The 25,440-nt window shown below is 51.8% G+C and overlaps 1 protein-coding gene across 2 annotated transcripts; it reads right to left on the bottom strand.

The window, feature by feature from the left end:
* Positions 1-2,955: 2,955 nt before the first annotated feature.
* On the bottom strand, positions 2,956-25,409 carry CHFR (checkpoint with forkhead and ring finger domains). Of its 2 annotated transcripts, none has more exons than XM_079717709.1 (16): positions 25,262-25,409; positions 21,378-21,477; positions 18,945-19,054; positions 17,995-18,054; positions 17,650-17,868; positions 17,090-17,257; positions 14,575-14,731; positions 13,472-13,789; positions 10,839-10,984; positions 9,679-9,795; positions 9,047-9,130; positions 8,533-8,603; positions 7,493-7,580; positions 5,653-5,760; positions 5,130-5,202; positions 2,956-3,971 (listed from the first exon to the last, which is right to left on the bottom strand). In XM_079717709.1, the coding sequence occupies exons 1-16, from the start codon at positions 25,392-25,394 to the stop codon at positions 3,929-3,931; spliced, it is 1,995 nt and encodes a 664-aa protein (XP_079573835.1). In that variant the 5' UTR covers positions 25,395-25,409; the 3' UTR covers positions 2,956-3,928. The 2 variants fall into 2 exon arrangements, with proteins under 2 accessions (XP_079573835.1, XP_079573836.1); XM_079717710.1 differs by having other exon boundaries at positions 17,650-17,832.
* Between the last annotated feature and the right edge of the window lie 31 nt (positions 25,410-25,440).

The following is a 25,440-nucleotide window of genomic DNA, read 5'->3' as shown; positions in this document are numbered from 1 at the left end:
TGCTCTGAATTGTGAAGGGGAGATAAACAGTAAGGAAACGCTTCCTTTCCGATGGTCGGTCCCAGGAAGAAAGCCAGACAGGCTGATGCTAGAATGGCTGGTTGGGAGGCCCCTCCAGGGAGCGGGTCTGGGCCAAGCCCTGAGTGGGGAGGAGACATCGCCAGGCAGCCCGGGCGGCGAGGGCCCAGGTTTGGGTCTAGCTGCGGAAGACCCTGGGGAGGTTTGCTGAGGGTGGGGCGGGGGCCACCCAGTGCTGGGCCTTTGTGGGCCGTGGTAGCACCATTCATTCCTATGTAACAAGCCAACCCAAACCGCAGTGGCTTCAAACAACTATTATTTCTCACGATTATGCTGGTTGGGGGCAGTGGCGTGCTGGTGTTTAACAACCTTCTCTCCAGAAAACAACAAAATGACCCTGATTTGCAGCATTTACCCATTTCCATAGTGTAAATACTCCTAGTGGGGCCAGTTTCAAGCTACCAACAGTGAGGTCCACAGACCGGATCAAAGGCAGCACCGCAGAGAACCCACAGGTACAGTCACAGATGCCCTCGGGAGCAGAGGGAACAGCCAGATGCACACGTTTATCAAGAAGGGCTGAGTCCTGAGTGCTTATTACCTTTGTTTAATCATAACTTGAGAATTCCAAGTTCATACAATTTTCTGAAGGGCTGTGTTTCAGTTACCGATGAGAGTCATTCCTGAGATGGTGACAGTTGTCCCCTGGGCGCTGGCCACAAGGTCCTTCTGCAGGTCAGGACTTAGCTGGCAGATCCACAGGGCTGGGCCTCCCTCCAGCTTCCCAGCTCCACTGGGGCCCAGGGCAGAGGCTGAGAGCGGGAAGGATCGCGCACAGCTCATCTCTGCTGCATTTGCTTTGCCAGCGTCCCGAGGGACAGGATGGAAAGGACGTCCACTTGCAACAGAGAAATGAACCAGCACGTGGCACGCCCAAGGGAGCGCTGGACGGCTCGACTGGGGGGTCCTCAACACCCCTCACGGTGCGTACTTCATGGCTTCCGTCTCAGAGGGGCCGGGAAGGGGTGGGAATGAGGAGACAGAGCCCCGGAGGCCAGATTGGGTGGCAGCCGTGTGGGCTGAGGGCCTCAGACGTAATTCTGCAGGGAGCTATGAATGCCACTGCAGGCCGGCACTTCCTGGGGGAGTAACCGAGACCCAGCAGCACGGTTCCCGTCAGCGTCAGGCCTGGGATGGGCTGAGCTCTGGCGGGTTGCCTGGCCCAGCAGTCCGTCTGCTTTTTTGGTGGTGACACTGGAGCCTGCCTTCCCCCAGCCCCACCTGCTTATGGGGTGCTGGCGGCTAGAAGGTGGTGAGAGGCTTGGGTCTGGCTGCTCATCAGCTTTGGGGTCAGGGACAGGCTTCTGTTTGAACTGGTGGGGAGGCCACCAGTTCACCTGTGTCAGCTTGGAGGAAAGCTGAGGTCTGGGAAGCGGCCACCACACACAGGAAGAGAAGGGTCCCACATCCAGCCGTGCTGGAAGTCAGGCTCGCTCTGGACTTTCAAACCCAATCCATCCCCCATTTTCTCTTCCTTCCTCCAGAGCACAGGTCAGCTGCCTGGTGCTGGGCTGCTGGTGCCCTCTGCAGCAGCAATCCTGATTCAGAACTTGAGCTTTCCTGGGCATCTTCTCTGCTGGCTGCATGAAGACTGGTCTGGCTGCAGGGCCCTCACTGATAGAGGCCTGGCTCAGAATCCACTCTGTTTGGGCACTTCCCTGGGGTAAGATCCACCGATGTCATGCTGGGGCTCTCAGATCTAGGCCTGTGATTCCAATCCTGTTAGCTATGAGGTATTTAAGATGACCTCCTGGGTCCTTGGTCACACCCGGAGCACTGACAGAGGCTGGCCCGAAGAGGACTCCAGGCGATTGCCTGGAGCTTGAACCCACAGGCCAGGAAAGGCAAGTGTGCAGCCCCCGGAGGATGCCCAGCAGATGGGAAGCACGGGCAGGGCCAGCCCGTCTGACGGGGGCACCAGGAGCCCAAGAGGGACACGAGTCTGGGGATGGGCTGAGCAAGGCTGTGCGAGGACATGGGCTGGGCCCAGGGAGCCGGCCACAAGCACACGGGAGCCGTCGGGCACGAGCTGAGCCACCAGGACACGAGCACACAGCAGGCTCCAACCCACCGTGGGCTGGATGCGGCGGGGAGCGGGGGTGTGTGTGTCACGGAACAGGAAGTAGAGAAAAGTCGCAGAAACACCGCACGGTGCGCCCTGTACAACACCTTGTCAGCAAGCCTGAAGAACCACCACCCCGGCCCGGGCTCCTGCCTCAGGTTAGAGCAGCTGACAAGCTCCGTTCTGACCCCGGTGTGCCTGTCAGAAGTGGGGAATCCAAGCTCCACTGCAGGCGGGCCGGCGCCGTGGACCGGCGGTCTGACGCGGCACATGCCCTGCCCTTCGCTGATGGATCCAGCGCAGCCCAAGGAAGGCTGCGTGGTTAAGCCTTGGCCAAGGAAGCTGCTACATCTGCTACGGGGCCTGCGTCTCTGTTCTTAGTTTGAGGGAGGGGTCAGGGTCAGAAGTGAAGGGGGGCGATGAGTCAAGGTCCTAAGCGTGGAGGGCAGCTTCGTGCCCGCACGAGCCAGGCCGGGGCTTAGACACAAAGCCGTGCCTTCAACCTGGGACCAAGTCGGGGTTGGCGGATCCAAGGGAACCTGTGCCTTTTCCCAAATGCTCAGACCCGGGCCCTGACTCCAGGTCACACACGCCTGCAGGGCCTGCGAGGCTAATCCAAGTGGAGCCCCCGGGAGGACTCTTTGTTAGTCAGCAGGTAACCAGTGACGCCCGCAGCCGGTCCCACCGTGACAGGAGGGAGCACATCACAACCAGCACACGAACGAACGTGCCGGGGAGAGAAACAGACACGGCTTGTTTATTAGAACGCAGGAAGGAGGCCTTCTTCCACGGAGCACTGCTTCTCAGAGTCTGTATCAAGAGCAACACAAAGTTGAAAATCGTATTCCTGAGAAGAAGCAAAAAAGGTACAATTTTGCAAACAAACGTTAACGGGTGATTTCAACAAATGATAAAAAACTTTTTTTTTTAAACAATAAAATTTCAAGTATTATTCCAGATGACACGGCAAACCCATAGCAGGCGGAAAGGGCAAGGACTTGTGGAAGCTCTCGGTGGGAAGAAGCTGCTACTGGCGGGCCGGGGCACCACCAGGGACGACCTACACCCCAGGTCCCTGGGCCACCCGGCCCCAGCCACAGGGGAGGAGTGAAGAAGGCGGGACAGGTTGGCGGGGCTGCAGTTGTGCTGAGGAGCCCGGCATGGCAGTGACCCAATCACGCCCTTGACGCCGGGGTCCCTGGACGTCCGATGATTTTTCTTTTATAAACAGAAACATATCCTTATTCTTTCAAATATCATACTATCTCCCATTTTAGTCAACTTGTGAATTATAAGTTATATCATTTGTGCTACAGTTTGCGATATTTAAGTCTTATTAGGAGATGAGCACCGAACCTATGAAAGTGCGCAGGTCACAGCCACCGTGCCTGCCCCGGCGGGAAACTCTGTTCCCTTCCCCCAAACAGCACAGCGTTTCTGACAAACTCCCCTTCTTCTCCCAGGACACTTTTCTTGAAGAGAGACGTCTGCTTTGACCGTGGTTGTGGGAAAGGTACAGAGAGCAAACCTCGTGGTCATCTTCAACAGGAGGGGACGGCTGACGGCTCTTGCTCGGGCCCAGGGCTCTGGGCGCCACTGGTAGGGGTTCTTGCCGAGAAGGTCTCGCTCCACAAGAGAAAGGTCGCACCAGAGTGCCCGACGCAGAGACCCCGGCGTCCCCTGAGGGGCACTGTGAAATGCTCTTAAAGCGTCTGTATTCAGTATTTTCTGAGACACGTGTCATTGACCGGCAATACTCCCCAGCCATTGTGCTGCCTCCCTGGATGTTTAGTTCTTGAACCTCGTCTGTTCACAGATGTGATTGAATTTCCTGCAGGGAGACAACGGTGAAATACACAAGAGGGCATCAGAGACACATTCAACAAAGGAATTCTGAATTGCGCCTGGGGGAGCTACAGGAGAAGCAACCCTGTGCTTGGGGGTTTGCAAGGGCTTGACTCTCATACCATCAAAGAAACTAGCCCCAAACGCAGCCTCTTTTCTCCTTTTTTAAATTTTAAAATGTAAGTGGAACATTTAGGTAATTCCCAGAGACTCAAAGCATCCCCAAGGCACTGTGGGTGACCTGGTGGGGCTGACGCCACCTCCTCTCCAAGAAGACGACTGTGTCTTTGCTGCTCTGACCCAAGTGTTTACTGAGAAGGGTTAGCCTGTTACTACTGAAATCTCTTTTCTTAGAATAAAATGGTCTCTTCCACACAGTTAATGCTCGCATACAAAGCAAGCCTTTTATTCCACCAAATCACTCCCTCAGAGGCAGCCCCTTTCCCGGAGGCCTCGTGATGACTCCTAGCCAGGGGCACTCTCAAGTACTTCAGCTTGAGCCTCAAATGGCTGTTTGGGGTTACAGTTGCCCCACACAGCATCCATCCACGGAACTCATTTATGTGATTGCTTCCCTTATGGTTTGAAAGCGTAGGCGAGCCTGCTCCCACGGGCCACCGCGCGTGGCAACGTGCACGTCAGCGTGAAGAGCCTCTAAAGACCCCGTGGGAAACTCCCAGCGAGAGCCTGTGAGCCACCACGGTACCAAAAGCAAAGGTAGACCCAGGTGCACGGCAGCGTGGCTCGGAATTGGAGTTCTCAGTGACCTCAGCCACGGATTTGGAAAGTGCTAAACCTCGAACGTCCGGGCTGGGGATGGCTGCCTGTGCTCTGGACACGTGGAGGTGGAGCGGGAGGTGAATGTTTGTATGCCAACGTTTCATGAAATGAGATAACAGAAAAGCAGAGTGTCTAAGTGATGATTTTTTATTGATATATACTATGTGACTTTATAAAAGCATGACAACTAAATTAGTTTATAAGTAGAGAGCTGACTAGTTCATGCACATCCCTAAAAGCTGCGATATCAACTTGGCCGGAACGCTTAAAGAAGAGCACCTTCCTGTAGGGAAAGCGTGGGTTTGCCTCTCTGCAGGGGACTCCTCCAGCCCCGGCCCAGCCCCCGCCCCCGTGCCGCACTCACATTGCGTGGTGAGCCTTCACCTGAGTGCGGCAGTTGCGGCCCCAGTAGCAATCAGGACGGGACGTTACGGCCACTAGGGAGAGAGAAAAGTGAACATGTGTGACACACACACCACACTCACAGACTCAGCCTAGTGAATTTAAGCCAAGGCCAAAGAGACACTGCAGCTCAAACGCACAGTGCTTCGTCACACTTCACAGCTCGTTTCCTTGCACTGTTCTCCAGGAAAGGAAAAAAGGTTCAGCTGAAAACACAGGTTAGAAATGAGATGACTCTGGTTGCCCATAGGACGTTTGTTGGGCATCTTGTTTTAGCAACCTGCTTCAGAGACCCAGAGCCTGTGCAGGCACCAGGCAGGGACAGCCCTGAGACCCGCCCGTGTCCCTGGCCAATGCAGACGTCCACTAAGAACACAGAGCAAAGGCCCACACAGGCTATCTAGCTATTGCAAAGGAGAGTAGGAGCCAATGCAAAGAGAACTGAGCTGCGGGCCAGGTTGGGGTAGGGGCAGGGGTCTCCTTACCCGGCAGCTCAGAAGCAGGGATGTTCTGCCGATACTGGTAGGTCAGCTCGCGGAAGCTCCGCAGGCCACAGCAGTAGCACAGCACGGTGTTTCCGGTGATTCTGTAATCTAGAAGGAACACGGCCTCTTACAGGCACGGTGGTGGCAAAATAGACGCGGACTTGCAAACTGCTGGGGGACCAGTGCACTGATCCACAGACAGGCCGGAGACAAAGGGCTGGACATTTGGAACATGAGAACAAAACCAACCTAGATACCAACTTACTTCCTTACGGCAAAATAATTCCACCTGGATTAAAAATTCAAATATTCCAAGAAATCTAGAAAAGTACTAAGAGGAATGAATGTTCTTCTCTTGAGCTATTTCCAACTAAGACATGAAAACCGAACGGCACAGAGGGAAGGATTTGTAAATGTGACTGCCTACAGTTTAAACATCACAATGGAAACACGTACAACAAAAATGAAATACTAATGAAGTAGCAGAGAACGTATTTTCAGCACAAATGACAATGTGTTGTACCCTTAATTAACAAAGATATCACACAAATCCATACCTCCCAAGTCCAAATAGCCTAACATAAATATGGACCAACGACACAGACAAGCAAATGGCCTGTAAAACAAAAAGATCTTCAATTTCATTAATAATCAAATATGGCAGATAAAACAATGATACCTCACCGTTTGCCTCTTTCATATTTACAAGGTCTAGAAGGCAAACACGCAGCTGACGGGTTCAGGGGATGCTGGCCCTCAGGCCCCAGGCACACCTCAACCGTGCCTCCAGCAGCCCTGTTTATTATCCTAAGGGTACAACTGTTAAACCTACAGGACTGCATGCTTGACAGCTTCAGTGTTGTTTCAAATAGTGAAAAGCTGGAAACAACTTAAATACCCTTTGCTAACGAACTGGCTAAATGAAGGATGGTATCAGGATGCTAACTGAAAATCACGGTATAGATCTTTATTGACATAGGAAGGGTCCAAGATACATTGGTGAGTGAATAGCTTACTAAAAGCATATCTGATAGGATTTCATTTATACAAATTATACACACACATGGGTACGTGTACTTAGAAGGGTGATCGTGAAAGTATTATCACTGGGTATCTTTTTATCTTTTTAGGCGGTGGGATTTCTAATGATTTTCACTTTATCCTTCAGACGTCCTTGTACCACTTACATTTTCTTTGTGAACCACGTCATTCTTATAAAAATAGCCATTAAAAAGCATAAGGACTTAAGACCCAACCACACAGAGCCGTCGCAGCAGAGAAAACCCAAGACATTCACTAGAATGTGTCCAAAAATAGCTTAGAAGGGTTCCCAGCAAACCTCTCAAGTCTTTCATAATAATTCATGTCTTAGGGAAAAAAAAATCACTTGATTTTTCTGCACCCTCCCTTAGTGACAAAACTTCACACTTCACGATGCACTGGGTGTCGCTGGGAGAGGGGGCAAGCCTTCACTGAGTCACCCACGCACCGAGGGACAGGCACCAAGGACCGTGAGGGTTTGGGAACAACCAGCCCCAGGATGTCAGCGCTGACAGGCGGTAGGGCCAACACCTCTCCAGCTGTGCCTTCCCTCCCCTGTGCGAGAAAAGATTCCAGAATATGTCATGTCGACTCAAACCCAACATAAAAAAAGAAACCCAAGAGTAGTAGGACCTTTGTGTGTGTCTGCCAGGGTGGGCGGAGGTCGCAGGTGTGAGCGTGGGAAAGCTGACAAGCAGTCCTGCCAGCATGCGGCCTGGCGGGTGTGGCTGGTTTACCAGAGGCAGAGCTGCCCTGGAAAGCACCACTGTCGGTGCGGGAGGGCAGGCATGAGGCTTACCAGACAGCAGGAACGCTCCCCTCTGTAGAGCCCCGAGGCTCTCAGTCAACATGTTTTTCCACGTCAAACCCCTGGTGGCCAGATAATTCTGTAACAGGGAAATGGGCAAGAGAAGAAACACAAGCTTGGAGAAAGAAACACTAAAATGGCAAAAAGGGTTGACATTTCATAAAAGGCCCTGGAAGGTGGGTAAAGCCAAGCACCTAATAAGCGTGGTGGGCACTTGCAGAGGGCGAGCACTGCGTGCAGTTAGGAGCCCTGCTTCCAGGACCACAGCCTGGACGGCCCAGATAGCCTCGCAGACCAGGAGGCCTGGGACAGACATGGTATCACATCCACACACGACTGCACAAGATTTTTGTCCAAGGTGCTTCTTCGGAGTCTCAAAAGGCAGGCTAGCTTTACAACCTCGAGCGTAAGAGTTACCACACCCTCTCTGAAATTCTGCAAAGACATTCCTAGCACAGGAGCAGCGAGACACCTAACCTTGGCCGGAGTGGCCACAGTGCAGAAACAGGCCCACGACCACGTGACAAGGAAGCCAGGGGTCTGGATCTGTGCTCTGCCCTCGAGACACGTGGAGCTACCTGGCTCCTTCTGTGCAAACCTACAAGGAAGCGCCCCGTGGACATCTAGCCTGAGTACCGCGATGCTGAGGCGCCTGCCATTCACCCTGGCGGCCGATGCCGCACATGGTCCAGGTGAAGGCAAGACTCCTGGCAAGAGGCTGACGTGCACGTTAAGCACTGAAGTTCTAAGAGCCGCTGCCCCCTGAAACGCGGGAAGAGAGCGACAGGGCAGTCCTGGTTGCACCCGAGGGCCGGCCGCGCCCCCTGCCCCACTCTGCGCAGGCCGAGCAGGAGCCGGAACTGTGGGACATAATTCCTGTGGCTTCTTGTGTGGCAGGGATGAAGGAATACCTATTTGGGGGGAATATAGGGACAAGCAGATACACAGTAGCAGCACTAGTCAGAAGTGCCGAGTCATGAGGTCACCGGCGGGTCCTGGAAGGCCTCCCGCTGGCCTCGCCGGGCCTGTACCTTCAGGACGTCCGACTCGTAGTTGTTGTTGCTCAGCACCCCGTCCAGACACCGGTCGCCCAGGTTGAGTTCTGTCAGGACAGAGGGAAGCAGTGTTATCCGTTTCATACACACTTTACGAAAGCACCGTTCACGCAACAGTTAAGATAAACAAATTTCCTTCATTATGGAGTCTACAAAGAATAAAAAGTTCCATGACAAAATACAACTTCAAACAGAGAAAAAGTGAAAGGACTTCCATTCCACTCCCCCCAGAAACGGCCGGTCTGTGCAGCCCCTGGTCTGGGGTCGTGAAGTCTGGACACGATTTTTTAGTGGGGGTGGTCCTCGTGCATGACTCAGCGTCCCCCTCACTGATGCTCGCAAACCTACGCAGACCACCAGGGAAAGGGGCCAACTCGTGGTGACCAACGTGGCCTCTCCCTCCTCGGGCACACGGCCAGCCCAGCACTGGCCTCAAGTGCACGAGAGCACACGGGAAGGTGGCGGCAATCGATGGCAGGGCCGGCATTACCGCAGAACGGGGCCAGGCAGCCGAGGCAGCCGGTCCGGGCGCAGCCCCAGTACAGGTGGCAGAAAGGCTGCAGGCAGATGGCACCTGCGGACACAGAGCACAAGCACCAGTCACGCCATCCAGCGAGGAGAAGGTTCAAGGAACTGGTAAATAAATGACAAGCTCGATTTTCATAGTGATCCAAAGACTGTAAACTAAAGCGCCATATAGCTCATCCGTTGGACTTTAAAGTGATACCTTGGACCCGGGTTCAATCCCTAGTCGGGGATCTGAGGTCCAGAAAGCCACACAGTGAACAGAATAGAATGGAATAGAATAGAATAAAATGACACACTGGAGAACTACTGTGGGGACACACGTCAGATACAAGATCCAGAAAGAGAGCCCCCCGTGTGTGGAAACTTAGTGTATGACAGGGGCGGGGTTATCAACCGGTGGGAAAAGATAGATTATTCAACGTGGTCCCACAGAGACACCTGACGACGCAGGTGGAAACAGAGCTGTGCCCTTACTTCACACCACCCAGAGAAGTCCACGACACTCTTGAAACCTGAGCTGGAAGGACACACGGGAGCGGCTCCAAGGCAGGGAGGGGCGCCGGGAAGACGGCGCACACCCACACCCTCACTCACACTGCTGGGGGGCGATGCGGGGGTCCCGCTCACGCTCCGCCCTCCGGTCGGGCATGGGCTGGAAGCAGCAGGTGCATATGGCGTGGCTTCCTTGCAGGGCGCACACGTAGTCCTGGGCTGTGGAACAGATAGGACACTCAGGCTGGTGCCGCCAGCACACGGGCAGCAAGAGCGGCTCAGACCACACCCAGAGGGGCAGCTGTAAGGTCTGCACGAAGACACAGACCTACAAGAAAACCCGGACAGAACTCAGGCCTATTTTCCTACAGCCAAGTGACGGTCTACCGCTCAAACTAAGAAGTTTAAATAGACTGAAAAATCACTGAAGTTACCTCCTGGTTCAGTAGTTGTAGTAAGATTTCAAAGATCACATGAAGGTTTTCTACCATTTCCCATAAAGGAAGGGCAGGCCAGAAAACAGTAAAGCGGTTTCTCTAGTCCCTGCTGGCTGACCCTGGACCAGGAGCTGTGTCAACATGGCCCGGCCCCCCGTCACTCACGCACCGCATGAGGCTCTGCCTGTGCACGCTGCACTACGGTCCCAGTGGGGCCTTCCACGCGCTGCCCCAGCCATCCCTACCCGAGGGGCCTACAAGGAAGCCCCCAAGAGCCATGGCACAGCATCGTGGCAGATGGTTAAGAACGTGGCTCTGGGTCGCAATCCTTAGGTCAGTGGCCTCTTGACAGGCTCAGGCTGACGGTGGCAGAGAGGCCAGGCCCTACAACGCAGGGCCACAAACCACAGTCCACGTGTCCACCTTCCCTTTCTTGATGGCACCTGGGGACCTGCCCACTGAAACGGGCATCGAACAGATAGCTCAGGGCGGCTCTGGTAACATCATGTCCTGTTGCTGGAAAGAGGCCAGTTCCTCACTGGAGGGGCCTGTGTGTGATGGTCCTTTTGGCTTTGGTGAGCACCACGGGAGATGCCGACTGCCCTGAGGTAGTGGGCTGGGCGGGGTGGGGGGTAAGTGTTAGAATCAGGACTGAATCCTCGGGTATGTCCAGGAGCCGAGGCCCACAAATGAAGTTAATTATCTGGTTTCTTAGCTCCAAACAGGTTATGAGAAGCAACGAGCCATTCGAGCAGAGAGGAGCCAGCAGAAGTGCCACCCGCTTCCCGAATGGTCGGGACAGCACGGAATGTGTGGCCGTCTCACCTGTCGTGATCACGCTGGCGGACGTCGATGGTGCATCCCCAGGGGCCTGCGGTGCCCCTGGCTCACTGCCGGGCCCTGGGCAGGGAAGGGGCCGCCCCGCCTGCCTGCGGTACTCGGGGCACTGTCTGCACACGATGTACGGCTGACTGCAAGGGAAGAAAACCCGGAGCTCGGAGGAAAGAGGAGACACCTGCTCTGGCCATGTATAAGGGTGGTGGCAACGACAGCCCAGCCCTGGTGACGGGACAAGACCCAGATCCCCGCTCACCGGCCTTGTCCTGCCTGCATGCCTCTGCTCTGCACCAGGTGCTGCACCCAGTGTGTGCAAAAGGGAAGGACAGCTCGGCGCCCACCCTGCACAGCAGCAGTCGGCAGGCTCTCCTCCCCGCCACCTCCCAGCCCCCTTCCCGCACGTTCCCAGAGCCCTCGGCCCCTCCTGGGGCACCGAGATGTCTTCTCCCTGACCCTCGCCCCCCTGAGCCATCCCTGGGGGCAAAACCACCCTGTCCCCACACTGGGCAGGACGCGCTCTCACAGGTCTGATGCCCGCCCAGTGCACACCCTTCCTTTCGTTAAAATCTGAGCAGAACACGCCAGGGCTGGATGCCGCTGTCATCAGGGGCTTTCACCCAGCTGTATGCACTTCAGCTGAGCTTTCAAATCCGCAGACGGTAAAACAGAATCTGCAGGAAAGGCACGCACGGACTCTCCCCTCATCTCGGTCAGAGGATGCCTGCCTGAGCCTGCCACCAACGGGAAGGACAGGCGAGACCTGACTAGAAAATGCGGAAACACTGAAGACATTTAGCCTCGTATGTAAGAAAAACATATAAATGGGAATAAGATACCTGTGTGTCCCATTACTCCGAGTGTCGCAGGGATCACTGCTGCCCCTCTGCACACCCTGTGGGGCACCGACACCAGGACTCTCTGACAGGCGTTTCATGACAGATGCCAGAAGTCCAGCAAGGCGTCCCCTCAGTGAGACTCCTGACCTGAGTATCCTACTTCCATGTACTTATCTCCAAGAAAAGACTGGACATGTGCACTGAACTGTAAATGCAGGCCATGCACTGCAGCTTTGTTCGGAATTCAAAATATTACAAAGAAATGTTTTAAATGGTAAAAAAAATATGTATGACTACACATATGTATGGCCAGATGAATACGTAATAAAATGTTCACACTAAAGTGATTTTTGGTTTTCTTTTTGCTTGACCATTATGTGCTAAATTTGGGGGAAAGAAACAAAGATAATAAACTGAGGAGGGGGGAGCGGTTTTGTCTTTTTAAATATTATGGCCACAACGCAAAAGTTCATACCCTGGACTTCCGAGTCAGGAAACATCAACATTCTACAGCAGAGGGCTTCCCTGGTGGCGCAGTGGTTAAGAATCCGCCTGCCAATGCAGGGGACAAGGGTTCGAGCCCTTGTCCGGGAAGATCCCACGTGCCACGTAGCAACTAAGCCCGTCCACCACAACTACTGAGCCTGCGCTCTAGAGCCCTCAAGCCACAACTACTGAGCCTGCGTGCCACAACTACTGAAGCCTGCGCTCTAGAGCCCGTGAGCCACAACTACTGAGGCCATGCGCCACAGCTACTGAGCCTGCGCTCTAGAGCCCTCAAGCCACAACTATTGAGCCCATGCGCCACAACTACTGAGCCTGTGCTCTAGAGCCTGTGAGCCACAACTACTGAGCCCGTGGGCCTAGAGCTTGTGTTCCGCAACAAGAGACGCCACCACAGTGAAATGCCCGCACACTGCAACAAAGAGTAGCCCCAGGTCGCCACAACTAGAGAACGCCTGCATGTAGCAATGAAGACCCAACGCAGCCAAAAAATAAATAAATAAAATAAATTTATGAAAAAAACCCCAACATTCTACAGCAGATAAAATAAGGTCTCCTAGGGCTTCCCTGGTGGCGCAGTGGTTGAGAGTCCACCTGCCGATGCAGGGGACACGGGTTCGTGCCCCAGTCCGGGAAGATCCCACATGCCGCGGAGCAGCTGGGCCCGTGAGCCATGGCCGCTGAGCCTGCGCATCCGGAGCCTGTACTCCGCAACGGGAGAGGCCACAACAGTGAGAGGCCCACGTACCAAAATAAATAAATAAATAAATAAATAAGGTCTCCTAGGATTGCACCCTCTGCCAGGTGACTGTGGCTTTTCTACAATAACATCCTAACAGATGATAAATACTGCAACTTACGGTGCAGGACGTATGATCACTAGACAAGCTACAGAGAGTGAGTGTGCTTCTGCAGAGTTTGTCTCAGCCTGTGAATCAAGGCACTTGATGATGACTCAGCAAACAAAAGGGTGTCACTTACTGTGGTGATCCTCTCACAATAATTAAGCCAAAGCATTATGCTGCCCACCCTGAACTTACATAGTGTGGTATGTCAGTTATATCGTAATAAACTAGAAAAAATATACAGATAAGCAACAAAATAATAGAATAAATATTCCACATATACAAAAAAAAAGAGGCTGTCGCAGGAGGCAGGGCAGTGAGCAAGCCTCATCACAGTCACCTGGGCCAGAGTGTCGCACCTCAGCAGCGGCCCAGACCAGCAGGTCCTGGGGGGCGGTCAGACCCGTCCCGCCCGCCCCGCACCCACGAGGCTCACCTAACGTCTGAGGACTCGCTGTCCACGTCCGACAGCTCCAGCAGGTCCTCAGAGCTCCCCTCCTCGTCGGAGAAGGCCCTCCGGACCTTGGGCTGCAGCATGTCCTGCGTGATCCTGTTCCTGGCGGCCATGCTACGCACGTCCTCCTCGCTGCGGCTCTTGTCTGGGTGCTGCAGCAGGTACGCCTCCACCAGGTTGTTGAGGATGTGGTTTTTACAGATCCGCTCCACTGGACAACGGCAGGTGGGGCACAGGGCAGAGCGCTCCATCCAGCCCGAGTAGCAGGCGGCACAGAAGGTGTGCATACAGGGCTGTAGGCTGAGGGCACAGGACGGGCACTGGGTGTGAGAAGCAGGGACCCAGGGTCATGCTGTTTCTTTCTCCGAAGGAGGACGTGGCCCTGCTCAGACTGAGGTTCGGGTACAAAACAGAAGAATGGGCCAACTGCCCCCCGTCTCCCGCCCCCCGCTCTTTTGACTCCGCAGGGCCTCAGGCCTGTGCTCTGGGGCGCTCCACCCATGCCGTGGTGGGGCCTGCGGCTGGTGGGGCGGCACCTCAGCTCACGCAGGGGCACGCTGCCTGCCTTCCACGACCTGCCTGAGAAGCAGTCCCCGTGCAAAAACACGGCATTCAACTGCAACTGCTCCAGCTGTGCGCTTGTCAACTACAAGAGACCGGGGCCACGCGGCCATCTGTGCTCCAGGAGGGCCAGGGACCACTGGTGGCCAGGGCCACCAGGAACGGGAAGAGCAGAGACACTGGGTGTGGGTGGCAAAGACCTGCATTCAAGCCAAACTGCGGACAGACTAATTCTTAAGTTCCCACAGAGAAGCAAGGAGAGATCTTCGTTCTGGCACCTTCGCTCCACGTTAACTGCCGTGTTTCCTTAACCACGAGATGCTGGCCACTCGGTACAGCTCCCCTGCTCTAGCTGAGGTGGCCCTGGCCACTGAGGTCAGAGCCGCTGCACGCGTCTCGCAGGCTCCTGTGCGTCAGTCACCAGGCCCGGCTTTCAGCTTGTCAGCCGCACAAGGAGAATGGCTATGGTAACCTCAGAGAGCCTGATGCAGAGGCCAGCCCCGTCTGCGGCCCTGCAGGCGTACCTCACACAGTCGTGCAGCAGGTCCTGGCAGATGATGCACGTGAGCGTCTCCTCCATCTTGTCTGGCTTCACAGTCGCAGCTCTGATGTCGAGGGCACTGTGGGGGTCTCCGCCCGGGTCTGCGACCAGCATGGGCAGGTTCAGGGCGGGCTCCCCGTCTGCAATGGAAAGGGACACGTTCTCAACATCGTGACCATGGAGGAAGTGCACTCCATCTCTTGGCTTTACAGACGTCTTAACCTGTGGACAGGAGACCCAGTCCTCCCTGTATTTTTTTTAAATTTTATTTATTTATTTACTGGCCATGCTGGGGGGCATGCGAGATCTTAGTTCCCCAACCAGGGATCGAACCCGCGCCCCCTGCAATGGAAGCTCGGGGTTGTAACCACTGGACCACCAGGGAAGTCCCCTCACTGTATTTTTTTTTTAACATCTTTATTGGAGTATAATTGCTTTACAATGGTGTGTTAGTTTCTGCTTTATAACAAAGTGAATCAGCTACATGTATACATATAACCCCGTATCTCCTCCCTCTTGCGTCTCCCTCCCACCCTCCCTATCCCACCCCTCTAGGTGATCACAAAGTACCGAGCTGATCTCCCTGTGCTATGCGGCTGCTTCCCACTAGCTAGCTATTTTACGTTTGGTAGTGTATATACGTCCTTGCCACTCTCTCACTTCGTCCCAGTTTACCCTTACCCCTCCCTGTGTCCTCAAGTCCATTCTCTACGTCTGCATCTTTATTCCTGTCCTGCCCTTAGGTTCTTCAGAACTTTTTTTTTTTTAAGATTCCATATATATGTGTTAGCATACGGTACTCATTTTTCCCTTTCTGACTTACTTCACTCTGTATGACAGACTCTAGGTCCATCCGCCTCACTACAAATAACTCAATTTCATTCCTTTTTATGGCTGAGTAATATTCCATTGTATATATGTGCCACATCTACTTTATCTATTCATCTGTCGATGGACACTTAGGTTGCTTCCATGCCCTGGCTATTGTAAATAGAGCCACAGTGAACACTGTGGTACATGACTCTTTTTGAATTATGGTTTTCTCAGGGTATATGCCCAGTAGTGGGATGGCTGGGTCGTATGGTAGTTCTATTTTTAGTTTTTTAAGGAACTTCCATACTGTTCTCCATAGTGGTTGTATCAATTTACATTCCCACCAACAGTGCAAGAGGGTTCCCTTTTCTCCACACCCTCTCCAGCATTTATTGTTTGTAGATTTTTTGATGATGGCCATTCCCTCACTGTATTTTAAAGGGCATTTTTACAAAGGTTCAAAGTAAGTCTCATAATCCAGTATGTTTAAGTTGTGTTTTATAATAGTTAACAGCATAAAAAAGACACTCAGGATACACGGGTGAGAGATAAAGGCCAGGTGTCAAATAGCATTTGTGTGTAAAGTCATTTTTGCTTAAACAAACAAAAAATGTGACCCATATGCACACAGGGAAGTGCTGGAAAATAGACCCTCAAATGTTACCAGGAGCTTAAATTTTTTTTTTCCGCCAGTGTGTTTTACTTTTTTTATAAGCAGAGATTAAATTTATTTTTAATTAAAAAATACTTACAATTTAAAAAGTCAAATATTTAAAAGAAAATCAAAGCAGCAGCCCTCTGCCCCAGCCTGTCCTCAGCCTCATCCTCCCTCCTCTGGGGAAACGACTTCCGTGTCTTCTGTTTCTTCTGGTCCGGACCTCTGTGTTTCTGAACTGTCAAGCTACGTTTAGGCTGATGGATCTTAGACATCATCTCCTGGCATCCGTTAAAGCAGAGAAGGACTCTGCCCCTCTGGGTCTCCTTCCCAATATTATTCTAACACAATTATTGGATCAGTATATCGTATTTATATTATTATGCTTAAATATTCACTGCTCACACAGTATAATTTTCTTCCGTATACATTTTTCATTTCTGATAGAGTTAAAAGTGGCTCCATTTTCATACTTATTTTTATGTACCTGTTGCTGACTCATCCCACACCTCCCCAGGCCAATCAACTCAATTTTCCACTCAATACATCAGATAATGCAGTTTCTTTCCGAGGCCCTCCCTCCTGTCACACTGCCCCAATCCAGGGGCAGCTCTCAGGCCTGCCTCACAGCTACTGTCCTCCCAACAACATTCCCCAAAGTTTTTTACAATCTTTTTAACTTCGACTTTTAAAGTATAGATTTTTCTCAAAATCATCTTTAACGTGAAGGTTCAAACTATCACTTAAAGATAATACACTCTTAAAAACTGGCTGCTGGATCGGGACAGAGCTGCAACCCCAGAATGTGGTCTCCAAACCAACAGCATATCCCGACAGTAAACACAGTTCAATCCCGATGGTACAAACAGGAAAGAAAAGGCCCAGATTGCCATCTGGAAGATGCTGAGGTACCACAGGTGTCAGCTGAAGACAGGGTTCTCCGACTTCTGCAGATGGTGGGGCCCCAACAGGCTCAGATGCGACGGTGCTGCCGGGGCCCCAAGGCTACACGCAACCACCAGACTCTGACCTGCTTTTACTCTCTTCTTAATGGGCTCCAAGTCCTCCTGATCCTTGGGCTCCGATACAGAAAAGGATGCCCCCTCTCTTTCTGGGAGAGCCAAAGGGAAGATGGCGATTTCATCACTTGCCACAGATGGACCACACCCTTTTGGGGAGACGTCTGCACCTCTCAAGCCTGTGAGAGGGACAAACAAGAGACATTCTGATTCACCTGCCTCAGAAGAAGAGACAGCGGTTCAAAGCATCACTGGTTCAAACCAGGCACAGGTAATCCGAGATGTCATTAAAAAAAAAAAACCAAACAAACGGAAGGGTTCACTTTGTGTGATTTTTACAGTATATGAATTATAACCTGTAAAGAATACCACAGTATGGTAGTCCCTGGCCTTCAGCCTGTCTCTTGGGGATGGAACAAGACATTTACTACTACAGAAATCTTACTACTGACAGCCTGATGCCTGACACCACCTCTGAACTCCTCAGTGGCTTGTCTGTCTCTGTAACAATGCAGGGCAGGATTAGTGAACCAAGGGCAATGCAGCTACCACCCCGAGATCCCCATCTCACCGGAGCTGGAGGGAGGCTCTCGCCCTGCAGAGGTGGGCTCCATGGAAGAGGTAGAGGCCGTGGGGAAGAGGTCCGATGTGGACGTTGATGGCTGTGGTTCCTCAAAGCACACCTGAGTGGCGGGTGGCGATGGCAGGACCTGGGGATCCTGGGGGTCGTCGCCTCGCCCTGCACCTGAGGTATCTTTGGTCACGTGGAACACGTTTTCCTTATTAGCTTCTGTAAGCACAAAGAAGCAGGAGCATAACACAGTCGGGGCGCAGGGGGTGCCGCTGCGTCAGGAAGACATTCCAGAGGATGAAGAGTCAACGCACACACCCGCACCTTTGCGAAAATCTCACTTACCGAAGGAGTCTTGTGTTACGCCTTGCTTTTCATGTAAAGATTCGTAGAGGTATGCCACGTCTGAAGGAAATTAACCAAACCGGAGTGGCGTTTGCCACGCGTCAGGAGAGCTCATCTTTCTCTTCTGCTCCCTCCCGTCACCTCACGGTCACTTTGCCCTTGTCGACTAGTTCGACTTATCAGCTAGCAACCACATCCGCTCGTTTAAGGGATCTTAAAGCAAGTGACCCAAAACATCTGAACCAAACTTAAAATAAATAAGCCTCAGAAAACCATCTGGCATCAGGAGGCAGACTAAGGCAAGCAAAGCGATGAGGAGGGATGAGCCTGTGTCTTGTTATTTCAAACCACCAGGAATGGACACAAGATCCTTCCCTGTGGCCGGGGGCTGGCTTTGACTGCTGAGGACAGTCTAGGGGATACCTGCCCTCTTCTTCCTCCTTCTGGGGTAACCTTCGAAGGACTCCCCTAACTCTCCCTGTCCTGCATCATTCTTCTCCCGCCAACACAGGCGCAGATGCTCAGAGCTGGAAAAGCCCTCACGGAATCCTGTCTTAACCTTTGCTGTCTCCCGTAAAGTCTCCCAAAGCAGAGCTGTCCGTGGCCTCCAGCCCCCATTCTAGGCCTTATTCTCCTCACTCAGGTGCCCTCCTCACCGCCCCACCCCCACCCCGTCTTCCTGGCTACCATATTGAGACTGTGGCTCATGGCCACAGTGGTATTTCTGAAGAATGGCTGGGGCTCAGCCCGCGAGGTCAACACTCCCATTCTTCAACAGACACGACCCACACCAAGAATGTACATGAACGAAAAAGGGGATGCAGCTCGTACTAACATTCCTTCAGGAAATACCTGCTTCAACAGCCTCTTCCCACAATGCTTCCCAGCTGTGGCCGGGTCCCCTGCTGCACCACCCGTGAGTCCAGCCCAGGAAACCCCCCCTCCCTTACTGTGTTCTGGCTCATTCTTCCTGTACACCAAGTAGATGATGTCCCCAGTCTGTAAAGGGCAAGTCTGCTTCTTAACAACCTTCAGCTTGTTAATTACTGTTCCATTGGTGCTGTAGGGACAACAAAAATACAATTTATCCGACTTAAAACAACTTGGAGTTAAAATTTTCCTTTTCTACAGCCAGTAGGAAAGCAGTTCAATACTACCACTTTGCAAACGATAAAACACTCATAGGAATGATGTAAGTACTCGTGCCACCTTACAATTCTCTTGAGAAGAACCTTGCCTGTTGCCCCCTCACTCACAGCCCAATGGTGTGTCAAATGTTTTAACGCCTCCGCTGTGCCAGCCCCACGTTCTCCTGGTGGAGCCCTGGACGCCCACCAGCAGCACGTTCTCTGATTCCCAGCTTCTCTCTTGCTTCTGCACCACGCTCTGTCGACAGGCCTAACCCTGCTCCGGCAGCCACAGCCCAGCTCAGTTCACTCCTCACATGAGCACTGACCCTCCTATGAGATGGGCTCTGGGCAAAAGCAAATCGATGCAGGGCTACCGACCGGAAGACGGCGCGGTCCCTGCTGCTGGGAAGTCACTCCAGTTAATCAGGGACCACAGTGCTGGATGGGAAGGCACAGCCAGGAGACACCGGGACCTCGGTCAGGCGGGACAGGAGGCACCTCCCAGAGGAGGGGCTCCCGAGTGCACAAAGACAACCCCGCAGGCAAGGGGAAGAGTGCACCGGACAAAAGCCAAACTCGGCAACTGAGCAACCCCTCCCCACCCCTTGCCAATTTCAGGCACTCAGTCCACACGGGCCCCAACTCCACGGCCCCACTCCTAAGGCCCCCAGTGCTGAAGAGGCCTCACCTTTCCCTCTGAGCAGACTGCCACTACTTTAGATTTCTGTAAAGGGCCAGGCAGGAAATAGTTCAGGCTGCGCAGTCACGCTGTCTCCGTCCCAACTCCTCAGCAACAGGTGGCAGGTCCCTGGAGGGCTGGGCTGCCTTCCCAGTAAAGCCCCACTTAGAGAGACCAGCAGAGCTGCTGCAGCACTGCCGCGGCCTCTGCGGCCAGGCTCTCCCCACGACCTATCCTCAAGCTCCTTCTAACCCACAAGTCTGATTTCACTTTTCTGCTTAAACCCCTGACTCCTCACTGCTCTCAGGCTAACGTCCAGTCTCTCCAGCGTGGACGTCGGCGTCTTCCTGACTGCACCTCGGGGCCTCTGCACCTGCGGCTCCTCCCACCTGGAACACCCCCGCCCCTCCAGCCACCTCAGCCAAGGAAGGCAGGAGCCTCTAGAAGCTGGAAAGGACAGAGGACGGCTTCTCCCCTAGAGCCTCCAGAAGGAGGCGACACGAATGAGACCTGAGATGGACTTTAAGCACCCAGGCCTATAAGATCACAGATACGTGTTGTTTTAAGCCACTGAGCCTGTGTAATCGTTACAGCAGCCTTGGTACATACTACCCTGTAGCCAGTGTGGGAGAGCCAGGGCCTGAGGCAGAAAGAAGACTCTGGAACCAGCACTGTTACTGTACATTGTGCTGAGAAATAAAGGACTTGACCTGCTATCTATCAGAGGAGGAAAAGGAGCATCCGTTCTTCCTAATAAAACCAAATTCCTGGTCTTCTATCCCTCAAACTGCTACTTACCAAAGAATCTCATAGCACTTGACCTTCACAACAATAAAAAAAATCACCTTGTGGGAAAGGCGTGTTCTCAACACACTGCTGGATGGCCGTCCGCCACTCACGCCTTCCACCCAGCATTCCTCCCCATAAACTTACCCCAGGAAAACCATCAGACATGAATGGAAAGAGTTTTGGAGGAGAGTCACTGTAGTGTCGTTTAAAATAAGAACAAGTCAAAAGAATAACTTGCCATCAGTAAGGGAGCTGACAAGTTATTATATAATAATGAAAAAGACGAGATGGACCTAGACATACGGACGTGATGAGCACTCTGCAAACATTACAAGTAAAATAGATACACAGTATAACAGTATAATCTCATTAATACAAAATAAATATGTATGTATTTTGTGGGTGAGTGGAATTTTGGAAGGCTTTTCACTTTCATGTACTACTTATGTGGTATAATAATAATTTAAAAAAAAAAGAAAAAAAGACTCCTTGATTTGGGGAAGTCTAACTTGAATAGGTTTGCAAGAACCCAAAATGTATCACTGCCTTTTAAGTCTTATTTCTGAGCTATTTTTGCTTCAACCTGAATACATGTAAGAATGGTCACAGACACCAAAGTGTCACTAAGTAGCCCATCCTGGAAACCAGAAAATACATCTCCCAATACCCGGAGACCCTATCGGACTACTGAGCTATAGAAAGCAGGCCCGTCTCTTCTCTGCACTCACTGGCTTCAAGTCGGCTTCCTGAAGCTACAAGAGGAGAGAAGTTCAGAAAGAGCTTACCTGGTATCTTCCAGCGACACCTGACCAGATTTTTCATCCACTATAATTTTACAGTGATCTCCAGAGACCAGTTTATTGCCGGGGAATGAAAGGTCACAACCTAAAACAGCAAGGGGGGCGTGCTGGATACGACCGTGGGTACCGGGCATAATACCGCCCTTTGCTTAATCAAAGCATGCGGCTGGAAGTCAAGACCCACGTTGTACCCACTTAAGGAGACAGCACTTAATCAAGTACAAAGAAACTTTTAAAAAAAGCATTTAAGTGTTAATCCAAAGTAAGGGAACAGGGACTATGTCTTGAACCTGACTCCTCCTTACCTAGAGGGTATGCGCCATCATCACCTCCAGCTACACATCAGCTGCTTCTTGGTGACATTTTTACAATATGCACACATATGCAGATAGCCTGATAAGTATTACAGAACTTTAAAAAAACTATGGGGCTTAAATATCTTCAGTATCTTAGTCCTTAATTTCTTCTGTGTAACCTAAGGTTTCATAAATCATCACAAAATTAAAGCAATGACAGAGTCACAGAAAATATGACTGAGTAAATTATCATAGGCGCATGTACGCGTTTAAGAAAATTTAAAACAGAGGGGGAAGCATCTATGGCTCAGTACAATTGTTATACCCTCATCAAATCCAAGAGGAAAACCCTCAAACACTTTGTTCTCTCCTTAAATCAAAAGAATAAAAGCGGGCTTCCCTGGTGGTGCAGTGGTTGAGAGTCCGCCTGCCGATGCAGGGGACACGGGTTCGTGCCGCGGTCCAGGAAGATCCCACATGCCGCGGAGCGGCTGGGCCCGTGAGCCATGGCCGCTGAGCCTGCGCGTCCGGAGCCTGTGCTCCGCAACGGGAGAGGCCACAACAGTGAGAGGCCCGCATACCACAAAAAAAAAAAAAAAGAAGAAGAATAAAAGCTTTCAGAAGTGTTTTAATACTGAGTCACTAATCTGCTTATAACAGGTTTGCACCATAGCTACTAAGGTTTATAGTACCTTTATTTTATTTTGGGCCGCACCCCGCAGCTTGCAGGATCTTAGTTACCTGACCAGGGATTGAACCCGCACCCTCGGCAGTGAAAGCGCAAAGTCCTAACCACTGGACCGCCAGGTAATTCCCTACAGTATCTTTATTTTTTAATAACCAAACGTGGGAAGCAGTACTGGTACCCGTCTACTGGTGGTGAATTAATAAACACATTGCAGAACATCACCCAGCAAGAAAAAGGAACAAACTACTGATATACGTAACTGCCAAGGATGAACCTCAAAAGCACCAGCCAAGGGAAAGCAGTCAGACCCAAAGACTGTGCTGCATTACAGTGTGATTCCCCTTAGACGGCATTCTGGAAAAGGCAGAACTATAGGGAGAGAAATCAGATCGCTGGGTGCCAGGATTTGGGGTTGAAGGGCAGGGACGGGCTCCAAAAGGCAGCCAGGAACTTGCTGAGGTGATAGAAATGTTCTACATCTCAACTGCAGTGGTGCGTCCATTTCTCAAAACTCCCTGAACACCTAAAAGGGGTGACTTTTACCATGTGTGAGCTATGCCTCCGTAAACCTTAAATATCAGAAATCTTATTGGCACAAACATTCTACATTATGGGGAGTGTTTTGTTACATTAATCCAAGGCGAATTTCACCCGTGTTCAAGACTGTCCTCTTGAGCTGAGCAAAACCGCCAGGATGGTCTCCTTGCAGCCCCAGACCCAGGCTGGTCACCAGGCTTTGTCGCCGGAGTGGGGTTTTACTAGGCTTCTCCACACCTGAACATCAGCATTCCAACTGAGAACTGAAATACTAAAGTTCTACTGTTGCTAAAGTTCTACTGTTGGCATTTGCCCTGCTTGTCTTTCAGTTGGTTGCTCTCTCCATGGCTGGTACACATCTCTGCCTCTCCCCGACAATGGGAAGGTCTTTGGGAAGGCAAGCATCCCTGCATCCTTCCACACACGTCAACTCAGCTCTCCCTTTTCCTCAAAATAAGGCCTTGTATATAGCAGGCGTGCAATAGTTTTAAAATAAATCTAGTTCCACAACCTGAAACCCTATCCCCCAAAGTGACAGTATTTAGAAAGAAGGCCTGTAAATGATAAAAGTTAAATGATGTCATTAGGGTGGGGCCTTAATCTGATAGGGCTGAAGCATTTATAAGGGGGAGACGCCAAAGATCTCTTGGTCCAGCAGGCCAGGACACGGCGAGAAGGCAGCTGCCTGCAATCCAGGAAGAGGGTTCTCACCAGGAAACAAACTGACTGGCACTGTGAACTTGGACTTCCTAGATTCCAGAACTGTGAGAAACATACTTCTGCTGTTTAAGCTTCCTGATCTGTGGTATTTTGTTATGGCAGCCAGGGCAGAATAATACAGCAAACTCTACGTTTTGCTGGAAAGGTTAATATATTCAAGGAAAGGACTTCCATTAAGAATCAACTCAACAACACACTTTTGCTCCTTGTATTAGCATGTAAAATGATACTACAGTGTTGTGTTATAATAACAATGGCTAACATTAAGTGCTAACTCTTAACCAGGCTCCTTCTAAGCACTTCACTCAAGATCTCGTTTAATCTTCACAGTGACCCCATGAAGTAGCTACAAAGGCACCGGAAGGTAAATTAGCCCAAAGCAGGTTATGCGGTGGTGGTGGTGCTGGTGGCCTAGGGGGCAAAAGGGTGGTGGTCTCCAGGCTTCTGCTCAGTCACCAAACTTCCATTCACACCAACTAAAGACAATGCATCTTGGAAAGTTTCTAATGATATGTAAATATTTTTAAAGTTGTAAAAAAAAAACAATGAACTTGATATTGGGATTTAAGACTGCCTCCCCAAAAAACCCCAACAAAAAACAGGTACAGGTGCATGATGATGGGTAAAATGAAACCAAAGAACATTTGCTTTTAAACACTAATCTTTCTCATTATCTCTTGCTTAAAGTATAAAGTCAGTGTGACAATTTATTAATTTGCAGAAAAACGAAATATTTTTGTTGGCCTGATCAGTGCACTTCACTCCCAGTAGGAAAGCTACAAGGGAGGTTAAATCACCAGATGGCCGCTAGGAGTTTAGAGGCAGCAAGTGCGGGGGGTGGGGTGGGGGTGGGGGGGGTGGGGGGGGGGATGGGGGGGTGGGGGCTCTTCCTCTCACTAGTTACGGGACTTTCTTCAAGGCCGCAGCTTCCCACATTCATTACATCAAGAAATATTTGAGCAGCTGTATTCTAGGAGCTGGGACTTGAGATCTTTTTTTAATGTAGCTGCCTACGGCTATAAATTTCCCTCTGAGCACTGCTTACCTGCATCCTCTAAGTTTTGGTACATTAAATTTTTATTCATCTCAAGGTATTTTCTAATTTCCCTTTTGATTTCCTCTTAGACCCACTGGTGGCTTAAGAGTGCTATTTAATTTCCACATATCTGTGGATTTTCCGGTGTTCCTTCTGCTACTTATTTCGAATTTCACTCCATTAAGGTCAGAGAAGATGCTTTGGGTAGTAATACCCTTGAGAAAACCGCATTCCAGGGGATAAATTATTGCACCTACTTCGTAACGTTGCAGTGAAAATGAAATAACCTGCATGAAACACGCAGAAGTAACTGGGCCGACCAATACGTGAATAAACGGCAGCTGTTACACGACGGCCCATTCCACCGGAAAAACCGGGCAGCAGAACGCGCCGCGTCCAGGGGCCTCCCACAGCCCAGTGGGCCCGGTCTCGCCCAGCCCCCTCCCTCAAGCCCCGGCTCCAGTCCCCCAGCACTCGGACCCCGTCGGCCGCCCCCATCCCGGGTCCCCGGTCCCCGCCCCCGTGCCTGGACCCGTCCCCGGCTCTCCCCCAGTCCGTCCCACGTCCCCCGTGCCCGCTCCCCGCCCCGCACCTCTTCTCCGCCCGATGGTCCACTCCCGTTTCCTCAGGAGGACGTGCGGCTCGCCCTCCTCGGCGCCCAGGCGGAGAAGCCTCCCCCATGGCTGCTGCTGCGGCGACTGCTCGCCTTCCCCCGGCCGCTCCATCGGCTTCACATCTGACGAGACCCGGAAACGTCGGGTGAGACCCGGC

The sequence above is a fragment of the Hyperoodon ampullatus genome (genome assembly GCF_949752795.1).
Source record: "Hyperoodon ampullatus genome assembly, chromosome: 13".
Classification (NCBI taxonomy): domain Eukaryota; kingdom Metazoa; phylum Chordata; class Mammalia; order Artiodactyla; family Ziphiidae; genus Hyperoodon; species Hyperoodon ampullatus.
The sequence above is the reverse complement of the archived record's forward strand: the minus strand, read 5'-3'. Positions and strand labels throughout refer to the sequence as shown.

Excerpts from the sequence above, each read along its gene's own strand:
- CHFR (XM_079717709.1), bottom strand. The coding sequence starts at position 25,394 with ATGGAGCGGCCGGGGGAAGGCGAGCAGTCGCCGCAGCAGCAGCCATGG. Across the intron at positions 18,055-18,944 it reads GAAGAATGAGCCAGAACACA|ACGTGGCATACCTCTACGAA; the intron begins GTAAGGGAGGGG and ends AATTTCCTTCAG. Across the intron at positions 7,581-8,532 it reads ACGAGTCGGACGTCCTGAAG|AATTATCTGGCCACCAGGGG; the intron begins GTACAGGCCCGG and ends TCCCTGTTACAG.